The sequence below is a fragment of the Arachis hypogaea genome, chromosome 7, assembly GCF_003086295.3.
Source record: "Arachis hypogaea cultivar Tifrunner chromosome 7, arahy.Tifrunner.gnm2.J5K5, whole genome shotgun sequence".
NCBI lineage: Eukaryota > Viridiplantae > Streptophyta > Magnoliopsida > Fabales > Fabaceae > Arachis > Arachis hypogaea.
Window position 1 is genome coordinate 56,525,190 of NC_092042.1, and position 16,584 is coordinate 56,541,773.

The window sequence follows — 16,584 nt, forward strand, 5'->3', positions numbered from 1 at the left end:
ATGTGATAAACCAGATTTGCATGTCTCTGATTCAATTCTTCATTTTTGGCGGAATGCTTCTTTGAAAGAAAGCACTATCCAAGTAGATGAACTTCTTCAGAGAGCTTCTTCACAGAACAAAACCTCAATACACTGGGTTATCTCTCCTTGGCTTCAGAATGGTGAATCAACTTCTTTTGTATCCCCTTGCATGTTGTTCTTTCCTAGGTCAAACCTTAAGCTTTGTGCTTCACCAACTCTGCCGTTCCCTTTCTTCCATTTTTACTCAAATTAGGGACTTTGGTTCGAACCTCCTTGGTTGACCGAAAGCCTCAGGACAGCAAACAAAAAAAGTTCTTCAATGGTTAGCCAGATCTTGGCTATTGAAAAACAGCTTGGTCCCCAAGTTATATTTCTGATCGTAGATGCATAGCAGAGAAGAACAGACTTTATCTTTCCCATGTATCCCAATATGGAGTAGCAGAGAATTGAAGATGAAGAGAAGAAAATGAGATGCATGTAGAAGGAAATAAAATCACTTTTAGCTTTTGACCTCTTCTTGATACAAATTGATATGGGTGATTAGACTTCTACCATTTGCTTAACCTTCTCTTTCTTGCTTCTTTGGTGAATAGCTTATGAAAGAAGCTCTCTCTCACTTTTCTGATTTTCTGACCAAAACACAAAAGTGAACGTTGCTTTTGGTGTGAGAGCAAATTAGAGGGATCAGCTTGGAGTTATGGAAACGAGCTTGGATAGAGTTTAAATCAAGTTCAGCCCTTTGGTTCCTTGCTTTGTTTTCTTTGGGCTTTTATGGTTTGTAGCCCATCAGCCTTGTTTTTGTTTTCATTCACTTTGGGTTGCTGCAACAATGTGTTTTAGCCTGCAACATTAATCATAAATAATCAACACTAATTATTTAATTTATCTAATAAAATAATGTTTGTCATCATTAATTAATTTAATTACTTTCTTAACTCAACAGTTTCAACAAGGACTCCATTAGTTTTGACCGTGTCACATATTTGGAGGAAGTTGGAGATGTGCTAGTTAGGATCTTCTTGAGGACTCCCACAAATTGGCCATTTTGTTGTTCCAAGGTGATGAGTTGGAGCTTCAATTCAAAGTTGTTGGCATTCACATTAGGTGTTACAATTCTACTTCCACAATTTTCAGAATTAGGAGTAGTGAAAGACCTAAGAATCTTCCTAGCTTCCTAAGTTATATGTTGCTGCCTTGCCAGGGTTTACCTAGAAACATCACATGGTTCGCCCAGGTGCATTATGGGAGAAGTGGAGCAATGCTACAAGATAGACAAAATGACATTTCATTTTTTTTGTTAGTACTTAACCTCAGTAATAATTTATATTTATATTTATATTTATATGAATTTTATATGCAAAAAAATATATAATTTATACTTATATTTATTAAAAATTATACGTATAAATTAATATATTTTGTATCTATATTTTTTAAAATTTATATATATAAATTAATAAAATTTAGAGAATAATAAAAAATACTAAAAATGGATGATTTTCAAAAAATTTTGTAGGAGAAATGTTAGAAGAAAAATAAAAAATCTATATAATACTCTATGGATGATTAATTATTTTCATGATAACGTTGAAGGAAATAATTTATCACTTACAGAATATTATTTTTTGTTCTTTTTTAGATCGAGTTGCATTGAATTATTTTTAAAAGAATTAATATGAATCTCTGAAACACATCTTATTAGTTTTTTTTTCAAGTTAATTTGGGATTTGATAAAGAACGAAATCCAAAATAAGTTAGAAAATTGAAAAACCCAAGATTCTTCCTAGTTTCAACGCTAACTCCTCTTTCAAACTCGAATCCTGTCTCTCTCCAATAAGCTTTTTATGCTTATTCTCCTGGCTGCGCCCTAAGCTTGCCAAACGAAAACCATGAACCTTGCAAAAACAAGGAGAACAATAAAAAAAACCATACCAATTTACAAAACCAAACAGAGAGCAATACCTGCATGTATTGGCCAATGGCGATGTCTCCAACCTCATTCGCCAAAGATACATCTGCCGACGATTGGAAACCTCGTCAGCAATGACTATATAAGGAAATTTCTTTCCCTAGACAGATGACCCGTCACTTTGGTCAGCAGTTTCATGTAGTTTCTTTTGATTTTCCATAAACGCATGTATTTCCTCAATAGATACCTCCTCTCTATCTTCATCAGAACCTTAGATAAATCCACCACATCAATTTTCCTTTTCTTTAGTATGACTTTCTTCCTTTTCGGCCGAGGTTGATTAACCTCGCCAACACCAGCAGCTTTATCTGGCTTCGATGTTGAACCTCCCTTTTTGAGGTTCTTATTTTTTACCCAAGCTCTTTGGGTAGCAGCAGACACTCCAGGATACTTTCCCCCTACAACAAAACAAACAGTTAGCATTATGTCAACTCAAAAACCCACAAAGCTATATTTCAAAACCTCACCTAAATATTCTACAACAGCTTGCCTATTTTCTTTCTACTGAAGCAAATCAAAAATAGAAATAAATTCTTTTCGATTAACCACCTCCACTAAGTATTCAATAATACACTCATTTCTTGGACTAATGGTTTTAGGCCCCAGAATATTCTGAGGTTCGAAGCACCACCACAAGGGAAATCCCCCCCCCCCCAAATGTTCGTCCAAATAAAATGGGAAATCACCCTCAGCATTCCTAACATTCAAATACATTTCCTTAAGGTCTTTAAAAGAAGACTTATAAAGTTTGAAGATAGCAAATCTGGGCGAACTATTCAAGTTCACCCAGCCACCCTTCCAGACACCCTTGGCCTGAAATAAAGAGAAAAATAACTCCAGAGAAGGAGCCTCATCCAGAAACTCCATTAACACCTTAAAACTTCGCAGAAAATTCTAACTATTAGGATGAAGTTGTGAGGGAGCACAATTCAATTGTTTCAAAACCTGGAATTGAAAACCTGTGAAGGGAAGTTTCACTCTCAATTCTTCGAGAACACAACTACACATATAGAAGAACTCAAAACATTCCCCCCCAATGAAAGACACGATCACTACCAAAACATGGTAGTAACTCTAACTGAATCCTAAAACCATGTCTCAAAATCTTGTTATCTATTTTCTTTATAGCTTATTCATCCACAAATAAAGGAGACCGCTTTCTAACATCATCATTCACCCAGTCATACAACCAATCTATCTTCTCTTTTTTCTCCTTCTCGAAACCCATCAACACAACTCAAGAAATGAAGAAAAAAAACAGAAATTGTAGAGAACAGAGAAGTAAAGTAATGTACCTCTTTTGCTCATTTTTCTTCAAAAACGTTTCTGATAACAAGCGAAAATAGTGCAAACCCATACACCCTTTTAGATTCCAAAGCCTTTAATAAAACATCAAAAAATTGTTTGGAATTCACTCCAACCATCCCATCAGTTACATCAAAGGGAACATAGGACATTGGGAACACGCACGTTCTTTAATGAGCATTCAATTTTTCTCTCTCCAGCCTATATTGTTAACATTTCAAATTAATTAATCTTTTAATAAAGCATTTTGATCTGGGGGTTCCAGAGTTAATTCAATAACCGAGTTATGGCTCATCAAAAGCTCAACCTGCTTCATTAAAATACATTCTCAGGTCAAGTTTGGGGACTATGATATGGCTGATACAAATCAAAAGCCATAACTCGGTGTTATGCGTTATAAATCGACATCATGCGTTATAATTCGGCTATAAACGAATTATAACCTGGAAGAAAAATGTTTGACCAGATGCTGTAACCTACCGATCTATAATAATGGCTCTTCAATATAGATGACTAACGGAACCTTAACCGACCTATTCTACCTCACCTATAAAGGTATGATATTTTATCCTCAAAATAACCATTGAATTCACAATACTAACTTAAGTATCGGAGTGCCTTTTGCAAGTACACTCCCCCTTTGTTCTCTCTACAACGTGATACACTCTCGGACAAAGAGCTCGGACTCCCAAGCTTGCAATTCGGTGTCAGCTGCCAAGAACCGAGCTTTCCCAAGTTTCATCTACACAACAACAACAACAACAACAACAACAACAATAATAATAATAAGGCAATGCAAGGTGAACAAAAAAGAGAAAAAGACCTGTACAAAATTCATACAAATAAAATAAAGTGAATTAAGCTTTAAATTAGTCTTTGAAATTGATGTTGTATATCAAAATCGTTCCTAAGATTTCAACGACACTAATTACATCTCTGAGATTAAAAAAAGCACACCATATTAATTCCTAATTCATTTTCCGTCAACAGTTATGGATCGATCAATAACACGTGACATGTTGACGTGGATGGTTATGTCATATCTCACAGTACTACTTGGCTATGTGTTAGCTTGTGCCACATGTCACAACATTATTCATCCATATGTCATCCGATATGTTATCATTGTAGTGCATCAAATTGGTCTCAAACTTTGCATTAAGTGACATATTTTAGTCTCTAAAATTGAATGTCGTACGCTAAACTAGTCAATTCACCTGTTTTTTTTTTTTCCTATTTTTTGCTTTTGTAAATTCAAAATTCTTAATATCTTTGGAGGTACTAATTTTAATTCTATTTTTTCACATATCTTTTAAATACAAGTATTTTTATAAAATATTTTTAAGATTTTAGTTTTACTTATACAATTTTTCTACAATAATTTAACATTGATAAATTTTGTAATATATAAGTATGTTAGTATAAAAAAAGAATTATATGTTAGATTAAATACACTTTTATTTTCAGTCGAAAAAGACATGTATTTTTTACAAGAAATCAAGAATTAAAATACACATTTTTTTCGATTCCTATGAAATACATATTTTTAGACTTAAAAAAGTATATTTTTTTAATCAATCATATAATTCTTTTATTAAATAACATAATCATTATTACGAGCTGTACATAAAATTTGTTGTGTGTAAATGGGCTAGACAAAAGAGGTCAGAAATAATAGTGAGGGTGCTTAAACTACTTTCACATCAGCTCCAATACGATAGTTGGGGATACCTGCAAGACAGCAAGAGACTCTGATACTTAAGATAACAAGAGTTTAAGTCGATTTAGGTAAAAATTGGGTTGAAAAATACCTGAGTTTGTTTGATATATATAGCCAGAGATGATGAATTAGTTATCTGAGTTGATTATTTTATCTAAAGTGAGTGTGTAATTTTTTCTCTTATTGCATGAGAAGTTTCCTCATCTAAATTTGTATGATTAAAACTAACATCTTAAAACTATTTATCAAAAACACTTATATTTAAACTTGTAAAAAAATATAATTAAAATTAATGTATTTAAAGATATTAAAAGTTCTAAATTTATAAAAAAATTTAAAAAAACTAGTGAAGGGACTAATTTGGTACACAACAATCAATTTCAGAGACTAAAATGAGTCTCTAAGTATAAGTCTAGGGATCAATTTTGTTCCTTTACAATGATGACATAATGAATGATACGTGGATAAATAATTTTTTGACACGTGGTACCCATTCATGTCAGTATGCCACATAGCCAAACTATAAAGGGACATGTGTCATTAGCGATCTACATCATCACATTATTAACTGAAAATGGTTTAGAAACTAATAAAATGTATTTTTATCAATTTTAGAAATATAATTAGTACAATTAAAATTTTATAGACAATTTTGATATACAATGCTAATCTTCTAAATCACTTTAGAGTTTCACTCGAAAAAAGTTCCCGTGTAAAGAATCTATTTTTCGTAATAACGCCTTCCTATTAGACTCTCACTCTTATTTATTTGCTTATGTTTTTGTATTATATTTGATATATATACTGACAGTAGTTATATTCATAGAAGTACCTATAAGTTGAAAAATCTATTTTTGACTCGGTCAATGGTACTTGTACATAGTTGACAGATATAATGTTATATCCTACCGAACCAACCATGTTAGCTCCAACAACATAAAATATAACTTAATAATTTCATTAGTTTCTATCTAACGTTCATTATAATTCTTCCTTAAGTAACAAGCAAAGTAAGCAAGATCTAAACCTGAGAGAAGATAGAACTCATTGCAAATTAACCTTAAAAGTTGAATTACAGTCAACACTTGACAAAATAATTAACAAAGATCTATTTTCTTGTACACCTCATTAAACATCTGAATTATAGAACTATACAAGGAAATAAACCAACAAAACTGGCTCCTAAAATCGTCGAGACCAGTTCATGTTCGTCCAACCATCAACAAAAAGCTTTTTTTTAATCTAACCATGAACAATGCATCTAAATCGAATAACATTTTCGAACTATCCACTGCACCGGTGAAATTTTATCTTAGACAATATTTTTAAAAATTTCAAATTTCAAACAAGACTTAGTTCTTCATATGATATGCATATATATTGCATTCCAACGAAAAGGGAACAAATTGGTTGTAAATAAAGCAATTTAATAATTCTCAACTCAACTTTCTATAGCTCTATTTTACGAGATTAATATGTGTCAATACTCAATATGTGTGTTGTAATGATTTAACTTTTAACACGTCATGACCAATACTAATCGTTAGGCATTACCATTCAATAACCTATAAAAGCTCTAAACTCAAAATTTATTTATGTAATATTGAGCCTGTCGTACCATTGTAAGCAGCTTTGAGTATTAATAAAATTGTGAAAGAGCAAAGAAAAGAACTTTTATTGATTGTTGATTGAATTGTACTGAAGTGTGTTGTAAACTATGATGGTAAAACTAAATATATATAGAGCATTGTCCTATGAAAGATAAAAGCAAATAAAGATAAGATAAAAATAACTAAAGATAAGATAAAGATAAGATAATAAAGACTAAAATTGTAATTGAATTTATGTATTCTGTTGGGCTAAATTTGTAGACTGTCATGGCCTAAGGTAGAAGAATGGTTTAATATGCCTTCGCAAGCTGGAAGATGAAAGATATCGAGAACTCCAAGCTTATTGAGATTAAGATGGAAGGGTTGAGGAGACAAATACTTTGTGAAGATGTCAGCTAATTGCCCAGAAGAAGGAATGGGGAGAAGTTTCATCACTCCAGTTTGAGCTTTTTGTTGAACCAAGTGACAATCAACCTCTAAATGTTTGGTTCGTTCATGAAAAACTGGATTAGCAGCAATATAAAGAGCACTTTGATTATCACAATATAAAACTGGTGGGCGGATAGGAGAGATACGTAAAAATTGTAACAGATTTATTATCCATTGAAGTTCACAAGTTGTGTTGGCAAGTGCACGATATTCTGCTTCAGTGGATGAGCGGGCAACGGTGGTTTGTTTCTTAGTCTTCCAAGAGACTAAAGAGTTGCCTAAGAAGAAACAATAGCCTATTAAAGATCGCCGAGTGTCAGGACATCCGGCCCAATCAGAGTCACTGAAGCCGAGAAGCTAAATTTCTGATTCTCTTTGAAAAAAAAGTCCTTTGCCGGGGCTAGTTCTCAGATATCGTAACACATGCTTGACAGCTTGAAGATGAGATTCAGTAGGAGTTGCCATAAATTGACTTAATTGTTGAGTGGCATACATGATGTCTGGTTGAGTAGTGGTAAGGTAGATAAGACGCCCAACCAAACAGCGATACACAGAAAGGTCATATAGCAAGGAACTTTTGTCTTGATATAATCTTGTGGAACTATCCATTGGAACAGAGGCCGGTTTAGCACCTAATAAACCAGAATTCTCCAAAAGATCAAGACAATATTTTCTCTGAGATAAGCAAATTCCCTTTGCTGATTGAGCTACTTCAATTCCCAAAAAATATTTTAAAGGGCCCAAATCTTTAATTCAGAAGTGTTGGTGCAAAATAGACTTAATGGAAGCAAGTTCAGAAATAGAATTGCCGGTGAGAACGATGTCATCAACATAGACTAGAAGTATAGAAATTTGAGCACCAGTAAATTTAACAAATAGACTATAATCAGATAAAGTCTGCTGATATCCATGGGATAGCAAAAGATGAGAAAGTTTATCATACCACATACGACTAAATTGTCGTAGACCATATAATGACTTTAGTAACTTGCAGCATTGATTTGGGCGAGGAGATGTGAACCCGGGTGGTAAAGTCATGTAAACATCTTCAGAAAGATCCCCATGTAAGAAAGCATTATTGACATCTAACTGATGTATGGGCCAATGCTTCATAGAGGCCAATGCCAAAACTAATCTGATGGTGGCAGGCTTGACAACAGGAGAGAAGGTTTCCAAGAAATCAACACCTTCAGTTTGGGTGAATCCTTTGGCCACAAGGTGAGCCTTATATCGATCAACTGAACCATCAAGCTTGCATTTGATACGATAGACCCATTTACAGCCAACCGGCTTAATACCTGCAGGACAATCAACAAGACGCCAAGTTTTGTTCAACTCAAGAGCATCCAGCTCATCTTTCATAGCACTATGCCAATTGGGATGTTGATTGGCATCTTTAAAGAACTTTGGCTCAACGTCAGAATGTAGAGATAATAGAAACCTTTTATGTGAAGATGAAAGAGAAGAAAAAGACATGACTGAAGATAAAGGATACCTGCACTTTGAGGGAGATTGATTGGTAGAGGTGAGAGACGAATTGCACAAGTAATCAAAGAGATATGCTGGAGGTCGGTGAGGTCAATCAGAATGACGAGGATGGGGTTACTCAGGTGGTGAAGAAGGTGACGGGGGATGAGGAGGTGATGGTGGACTAGTGTCTAGTGCAGAAGAAGAGGAGGGTGTGGGCCTCAAAAGAGATTCGGTTGTCATGGATTCAAGTTGGTTAGGACACGATAGTGAGGAAGAAGGAGAGATTGTTGGAGATAATAAAGAATTAGATGGAGTTGGGTCAATGGGTATGGGTGAGGGTTCAACTAGAAGGGTTGGTATTTTTGGGTTATGTGTGTTGATAGAAAAATTGTTTGGTTCAGAATTTATTGTTGGGTTGGAAGGAGAAATTGGGTCATTTGTGTGGACCAAAGGAAAGACTAATTCATCAAAAACAATATTTCGAGAAATTTTAATTCTTTTGTCATCCAAAAGATAAATGATATATCCTTTAAAACCATTTTGAAAACCAATGAAAACACCCCTTTTAGCTCTTGGATCAAATTTTGATCTATTTGTCATCAAGGTAGACACAAAACATAAACAACCAAAAACTTTAAGGTCATGATAATTTGGTGGATGATTAAATAAAATCTCAAATGGTGTTTGAAAATTAATTGCAGAGGATGGAACTCTATTAAGCAAATAAACAGCATGTTTAACAGCATAAGACCAAAAAGATAATGGTAAATTAGATTGAAACATAAGAGCACGAGCTATATTTAAAATATGTTGATGCTTGCATTCTACCCGTCCATTTTGTTGAGGGGTTTCAACACAACTACGTTGATGAATAATTCCCTTGGAAGCATAAAAATCATGTAAAATAAATTCTGGTCCATTATCGGAACGGACAGTTTTGACTTTAGAGTTGAATTGTGTTTCAACTAAAGTAATAAAATTCTTTACATGATTTTGCACTTCTCCTTTTGATTTTAACAAAATAGCCCATGTAAAGTGACTAAAATCATCAACGACAGTTAAGAAATATTTATGATTATAAATAGAATTTTGTTGAAACGGGTCCCAAATGTCAAAATGTAATAAATAAAAAATTGCATTAGCTTTATTAAAGCTTTGAGAAAATGAAAGTTTCTTCTGTTTAGAAAAATGAAAAATATCACAAGTTTTATCATAATGCATAGAAATAAAAGGAAATTGCTTATGTAAATAATTAAGTCGTTGTTCAGAAAGATAACCCAAACGAAAATGCCATAGCTCGGATGGTGTAATGGTTGATTTTGTTTTGATAGTATGAATGGAATGTGAAGTTGATGGAGTGTGAGTGAGAGTATTTTCAACAACATACAAGCCTTCTCTCATTCTACCAAAGCCAATTGTCCTCAAAGTGTTGGTCTATAAAGTGCAAGAAGAAAATGAAAAAGTGAGTTGACATTGAAGATTGGAAGTAATTTTGGATATGAAAATAATGTTAAAATTAAAGTAAGGCAAATAAAGAACATCATGAAGGATTAAGGATGAAGAAAATTGCACAACACCTTTATAGGAAGCAGTGACTTTAGTGTTATTTGATAAGTGAATGATAATGGGAGAGACTTTGTAATATGAAATAAACCAAGATAAGTTTGATGCAATATGGTCTGTGGTACCAGAGTCAATAATTCAAGAATTTAAAAAGGTATTTTTGTTGGAAAAATTATTTAAAATAGAAAATGTGTTTGAAGAACAAAGATAATGAGTACTCGGATTAGGAAAAAATCCATTTTGATTTGATGAACCATTATCTCTATATTCTGAAGAGGGAGACTCGGTCTTTTTGAGAAGTGCTATGAGAGCTTGTTGTTGGGCTAGTGAGAGGTCCAAAATTGGGTTTGGATTCGGCTGATGGGTATGCCCTTCAACATGACCTAGGGCTGCCCTCTTATCATACACTGGAGGGGCGATTGAAGGAGGAGTGGCGGCGGCGACTGCAACGGAGTGATGAAACTTCTCCCCATTCCTTCTTCTCGGCAATTAGCTGACATCTTCACAAAGCCTTTGTCTCCTCAACCCTTCCATCTTAATCTCAATAAGCTTGGAGTTCTCGATATCTTTTATCCTCCAGCTTGCGGGGGCGTATTAAACCATTCTTCTACCTTAACCCATGACAACAACAAAGAAGTCTCACAGCCCACAAATTCAGCCCAACAGAATACATAAATTCAATTACAATTTTAGTCTTTATTATCTTATCTTTATCTTATCTTTAGTTGTTCTTATCTTATCTTTATTTGCTTTTATCTTTCATAGGACAATGCTATATATATATATATATATATATATTTAGTTTTACCATCATAGTTTACAACACACTTCAGTACAATTCAATCAACAATCAATAAAAGTTCTTTTCCATGCTCTTTTACAATTTTATTATGGTATCAGAGCTCTTTTTGAGCTCTGCTAATATCCATGGATAAACCAACCGATTCAGATCCTAAAACTCCTTTAACCTCCCCGCCTACCATAAATAATCACCTTCCAATTTAACTCAAGATACAACCAATCCCTATTATATTCATTCAAGTGAAAATGCTACCTCAGTCTTAGTTACTCTGTTCTCACAGGAAATAATTACCATTCATGGAATAGATCTTTCACAATTTTATTAAGTATCGTTATGGATGAACGTGCATTAATAAAACAGATAATTATATAGAAATTATATAAATAAACGAATTATATGCATAATGCCACTAATATAAACATATAATAACATAGTCATATAAGTTATAAGCATCTTAACTCAAACATAGACACTATATATATATATATATATATATATATATATATATATATATATATATATATATATATATATATATATATATATATATATATATATATATATATGTTTCCAAGACCCAGCCCATTCAGAAAGCTTCTAGTCTGGATTCTGGTATTAGTCTAAGACAGAGAAATCATATCCTTCAAAGATGCTAAGTACAAAGAAAAATACTCTAAACTGCATAGCTGCGCAAAGTGGCATGTGTCCTCCAAAATACTCCTTGTACCTCTGTACCTCATGGTTTGAGTAGTGCTGTAGTGGCAAAAGACGCCTCCGAATATTACCACTAGCTCCATCTGTAGTGACAGCAGGGGAAAGGAATGCGAACCTACAGTTCCCAACAAAGTACTAGCGAAGAGACAAATCGTGTATTGGTCCTATGAAATAGTTCTAACTTCGAGATCGTCGCGCGTTTCGTCGTGTTAATCCTAAGGTTAAGTCCTTGTTCCTTTAATCTATCTCAGTCCTCGTATTTAATTAACTAATCCCTAATATATTACAGTATTTAGGTAACAAAATAGTAAACAAACACAAAATATAAGAAATAGAAATAAATCACAATCACAAAGAATATGAACAAAATACAAACACAGAGAAAATGCACAATACACAAATAATTATGATGCATGTCTGTCCTAGGTAGATCATGAGGTCATGCATCGATTGACTATCCGCAATTAGATGTTACCTAGGATTAAGTCCGAATATGATTTCTCCAATTGTGTACGTACTACATACGTATCTAATGGATAAAACGACGTATATTTCGACAACTGGTAATCGTCGCAAAGCTTGAGTCTTGTGCAGTCTTTTTTTGCTTTGGAGTTTGATGTTTTCTCCACTTTTTTTGAAAGCCCCTTAACATTGATTTGCTTGGGACTCATAAAGGGGTTTCAAGAAAAGGATTGAAAAACTGATCATAATTCTTGCTTGGTTGACAAAAGGTGGAATGTCCTTGATTATGGAAGGGTGATTTGTATAAAAGCGGAGTTGGTTTTCTCTTTTTTTCTGCTCTCTTGCTTCAGCCTCACTCTCCCTTTCTTTTTAATTAATTTTCTTAATTTCACTTGGTGAGTAAAAATGTGATAAAAGATAAAAATAAAGTATATAAAAGAAGAAGAATAAAACACATTAGAGAGGTGAAAAGATAAAGTTGAATTTAATTCGTTTTTTTTTTTTTGTAGTCTATTATTTATCTACTAAGTATTTTTTTGGTGGCTAAAATAAAAGTTTAAATATGAGAGGTGAAAAGGAATAAGGAAAAGAATGGTTTTATTAATTTTTCTTTTTTTTTTTCTATTTTCTTATAATATTATCCTTTTTCTTTTTTTTCACTTGCTCTCTAAATAAAGTCCTTCCTTACTTTTCAAGAAAATATTTTCTCTCTTCTACTCTTGATCTTATCTAAATTATCTTGTTTGATCACTAAGGTAAAATTGAATTATATAGGTAAAAAGAAAGAAAAAATTTTGCCAAAAAAAAAGTAAATGAGAAATATAAGTCATCTATGATGAAATTTAGGTAATCTCACTCATTTTCATCCTAGTTAATTTACCACATGATAAATTAATATAATAAAAAATCTCAAAAAATAAAAAAATATAATCATAAGAATTAGTGACTAAAATGACTCCTTAATGGGTAATTACTAAAATGGTAATTTCTTAGCCACTTATATTTACTATATCCTATAAAATAGATGTTTAAACTGGTATGGATAATGTTGCTACATATATTATCTCTGCTAAAATATTTTGGAGAAAATAAACGGATCAAAAAATACTGTAAAAATATTTTTTTGATTAAATTTTACTCTGATAATCACAATTATTAAATACTAACATTTGTTATTATCTTAACATATATTATTACAATTATTTATTTATTTAATTTTTTTTATCTCGCCCACCATAATTCTCAAGTTTTGCAAATTTCATCATGGCCGAAAACTGGATGTGAAATCGGGTTCTTAGATGTGTTTGGTTTTACAATTTTAGAATTGGTTTTAGGTTAGCAAGGCAACAGAAATAATATTACTACATCAAAATACATGTTCCCAAACTATCACTATTACAAGTAAATTTCAGAGAAAACAAAGATCATCGTTAGGTTAAAAAAACAAAGCGCGAAGCCCCTCATAACAAACAGTACAACCACCTTCACTTTCACATTCAGCAACTAACATTTCACAGTTCGGATCCGCAGAAGGGGCAGAACCTGAAGTGGGCCTCAACCGACCTGTCACAGAATCGGCACCGCAAGGCATCGGAAACAGCCGCCGGAGACAGCGACACCGACTCCTGCGGCCGCGGTGGAAGGGAGAAGGATTGGGGGAACATGAACCTGCAATTGTCGCAGTACAAGAGAGGTTCCTTCCCTGGCCACCGCCAGACGGGAACAAAGAAGAGCTTCAGAACCTTCTCGTACTCCACGAGATCGGCACGTGTTCCGCAGTTTATGCACCTTCCCACACCGGATTTTAGCACCTGCCGCACTTGCTGCTCCAACCCACCCGCAAAGAAGAAGAACATCGCTTCGTCGTCGTTGTGTGGTTGTTTTTTCGGAGCTTTGCCTATTGATTTTGGCTATTTCAGTATTGGTTATTGGTAAATCAGTATTGGTTATTTTATTTGTGGGTTTGGCGTGATTCTTTTGGAGAAGGACCTAGAATTTTCGCCTTTTTATTTTATTTTTTTAAATTGGACGAACCTTCTCCTTCTAGATTCCGTTTGGTGTTCCCCATCTCCAGAGATTTCTTGCACCTTTCAGTATAAGGATATGGGCTTTGATTGCAATATAAGCTCCTTTTTTTTTTTGTCTTGATATTAGAAATATAAATTTTTTTCCATAACAAAAACAAAGAAATATAAATTTTTTTAGTCTACCAAAAACAAAACAATTATATACCGTTTTTTAATTATTTATATTTTTGTATCATATCAGTTATGTGTTCTTATGAGAATTATCTAAAACGGATGAACTTGTGTTAACACAGTGATAGATTCATAAGATTTTATGAGTAACGACAAAATATACATGATAATTTTTATAATTATAATAATGATTTTTATAATTATATTTTGTTATTATAAAATATAATTAATCTTTAGATTATTTAACTAACAAATTAAGATACTTAAATAATAATATATAAATTAAAATTTTTTAATATTTTAATTTTTATATTTTAAAAAGATTAAATAAATTTTTTATTATCAATATAATTAAATATTTTTTTATATATGTTATTAAATAATCATTTAAAAATTCATCTCTCATATAATTACGAAATTAATTTTTTATAATATTCATATTTTAAAAAAATTTTCAACTGATGTTGTTAAAAAAAAAAACTAAAGTTAACTTGAAAAAAAAACCAATAAATAAATAGTATTATTTTGATTTCTTATTTTATTACTATTATTTATTTAATCATTTTTTATTTAATAGTCAATATAAGATTAATATTTTTATTAGCCATTTTTAATTTAATATTAAAATTAGTTTAATAAGATAATTGATTTAATTTGAAATTAATTTAATAGAATAATTTTATATATCTATAATCAAATTTAATAAAATATTGGGTTACTACTAAATATTTTTATTATTTTAAAATTAAGATGCTAATCTAGCGGTAATTTATAGAAGAGAGAATAATATTTTGAAACATAATATTTTAAACGAGTAAACAATCAAAATAGTATCGAAAAATTTACATCGCTAACAAAAAGTAACTCTAAAAGGTGTTAACAACAAATAAGTTCCGAAGAACTAGAAACATTAAATATAATCAAGGCATTGCATGAAATTAAAGTGAATTAAATTTAGCTAATTAAAGGTCTAAAAAGCATGTTTTCAATCATTAAACACAAATTAGGAAGAATTACAAAACCATGCTATTTCATTGAATAAATGTGAGAAAAATTGATAAAACCCACCATAATCAACACAAGATAAACTACAAAATTAGAGTTTATGAGGTAGCTTTTGATCAGGGTGTGGCACACTGGCTTCCCTGTGTGGCATGCCTTCTTGATCCTTGAGTTGGGGTGTGACACGCCTTTCTTTGCACGTGACATGCCTGGCTGAGAAACAAACTTGTGCGTATGCACAAGTGTGTGTACGCACATGTTGACAAATTTTCTTGGAGGGCGTGGCATGCCCTGCTGTCTCATGGCATGCCTAGGTCATTTCTCCTTGAGCGTGGCGTGCCTTAGGGATTATAACACGCCCTCAATTATTTTTCTTTAAGTGTGGCACGCCTTACACTAGTATGGTACGCTGTGTGCAGAATTCTGATCTTATACGTACGCATTTTAGCGTGCATATGCACACTGAAAAAATTTTGGGCTTGTGCATACGTATGCAATGAAACAACTCTCTAGTATGTGTGTATGTGTGTGTGCATACTTTAGTGTGCATATGCACACCTTCTGAACTTCTGACAGTTTTGTTATGTTGCTCCTTTGATCATCATCAGTTTTGCTCCTTGAATTGATTTATTTTTAATTGTATTTTTTTGAAAACATTGAACAAACACCTTAGTTGAAAATGATACTAAAAAGTAATGAGATTAGGAGACAAAACTATTAGTCCTACGAAAACAAGGATTAAAAACAAGAAAAATAACTAAAGATGCGATGCATCACTCTTACAGTGGGTCACCTCGCAAGTCAAAGGACTCTTGCGGTGGGTATTGCCACCAAGGAAGCCTTACCTCATCAAAGGACTCCGAGTAACGTCAGAATCGGGTATATAACCGATAAATGAGCTCATTATCTGCACTAAGACTAGACATGCATCATTCTTGTGTGTACATCATTCTTTGTTATGCATTTTCTATGATTGTATTCTACTTCTTGTGTTTCTCTATTTTCTTGTATTTCTTATATTTCTCTATTTTCTCTGTTTTCTTTGTCTATCTATTGTCCTTATTTTCTTCATTTTATTGTAATATATATTGCTGACTAATAAGCACAACGGAAACTATGCGCATAAATTGTGTTGGGCATCTGAAAATACATCTCTTATTGCATTCCCAATCACTATGGCATTATCAGTTATATTAAGGTTGGAGCCTTACCATTCATTACAAATATGAGCTGACGTAAAAGCCAAATATCGGTATCTTTTGTTTCATCCACAACTAAGGCAGCTGCAAAAATAATTGTTTAGTTGTGATGGTTAACCC

General features: G+C 32.7%; 1 protein-coding gene across 1 annotated transcript; it reads right to left on the reverse strand.

The window, feature by feature from the left end:
* Positions 1 to 13,393: 13,393 nt before the first annotated feature.
* LOC112703152 (uncharacterized) lies at positions 13,394 to 14,167 on the reverse strand. Its single transcript, XM_025754482.3, has one exon. The coding sequence runs from the start codon at positions 13,919 to 13,921 to the stop codon at positions 13,577 to 13,579; it is 345 nt and encodes a 114-aa protein (XP_025610267.1). The 5' UTR covers positions 13,922 to 14,167; the 3' UTR covers positions 13,394 to 13,576.
* Positions 14,168 to 16,584: the final 2,417 nt, after the last annotated feature.

Excerpts from the sequence above, each read along its gene's own strand:
- LOC112703152 (XM_025754482.3), bottom strand. The coding sequence starts at position 13,921 with ATGTTCTTCTTCTTTGCGGGTGGGTTGGAGCAGCAAGTGCGGCAGGTG.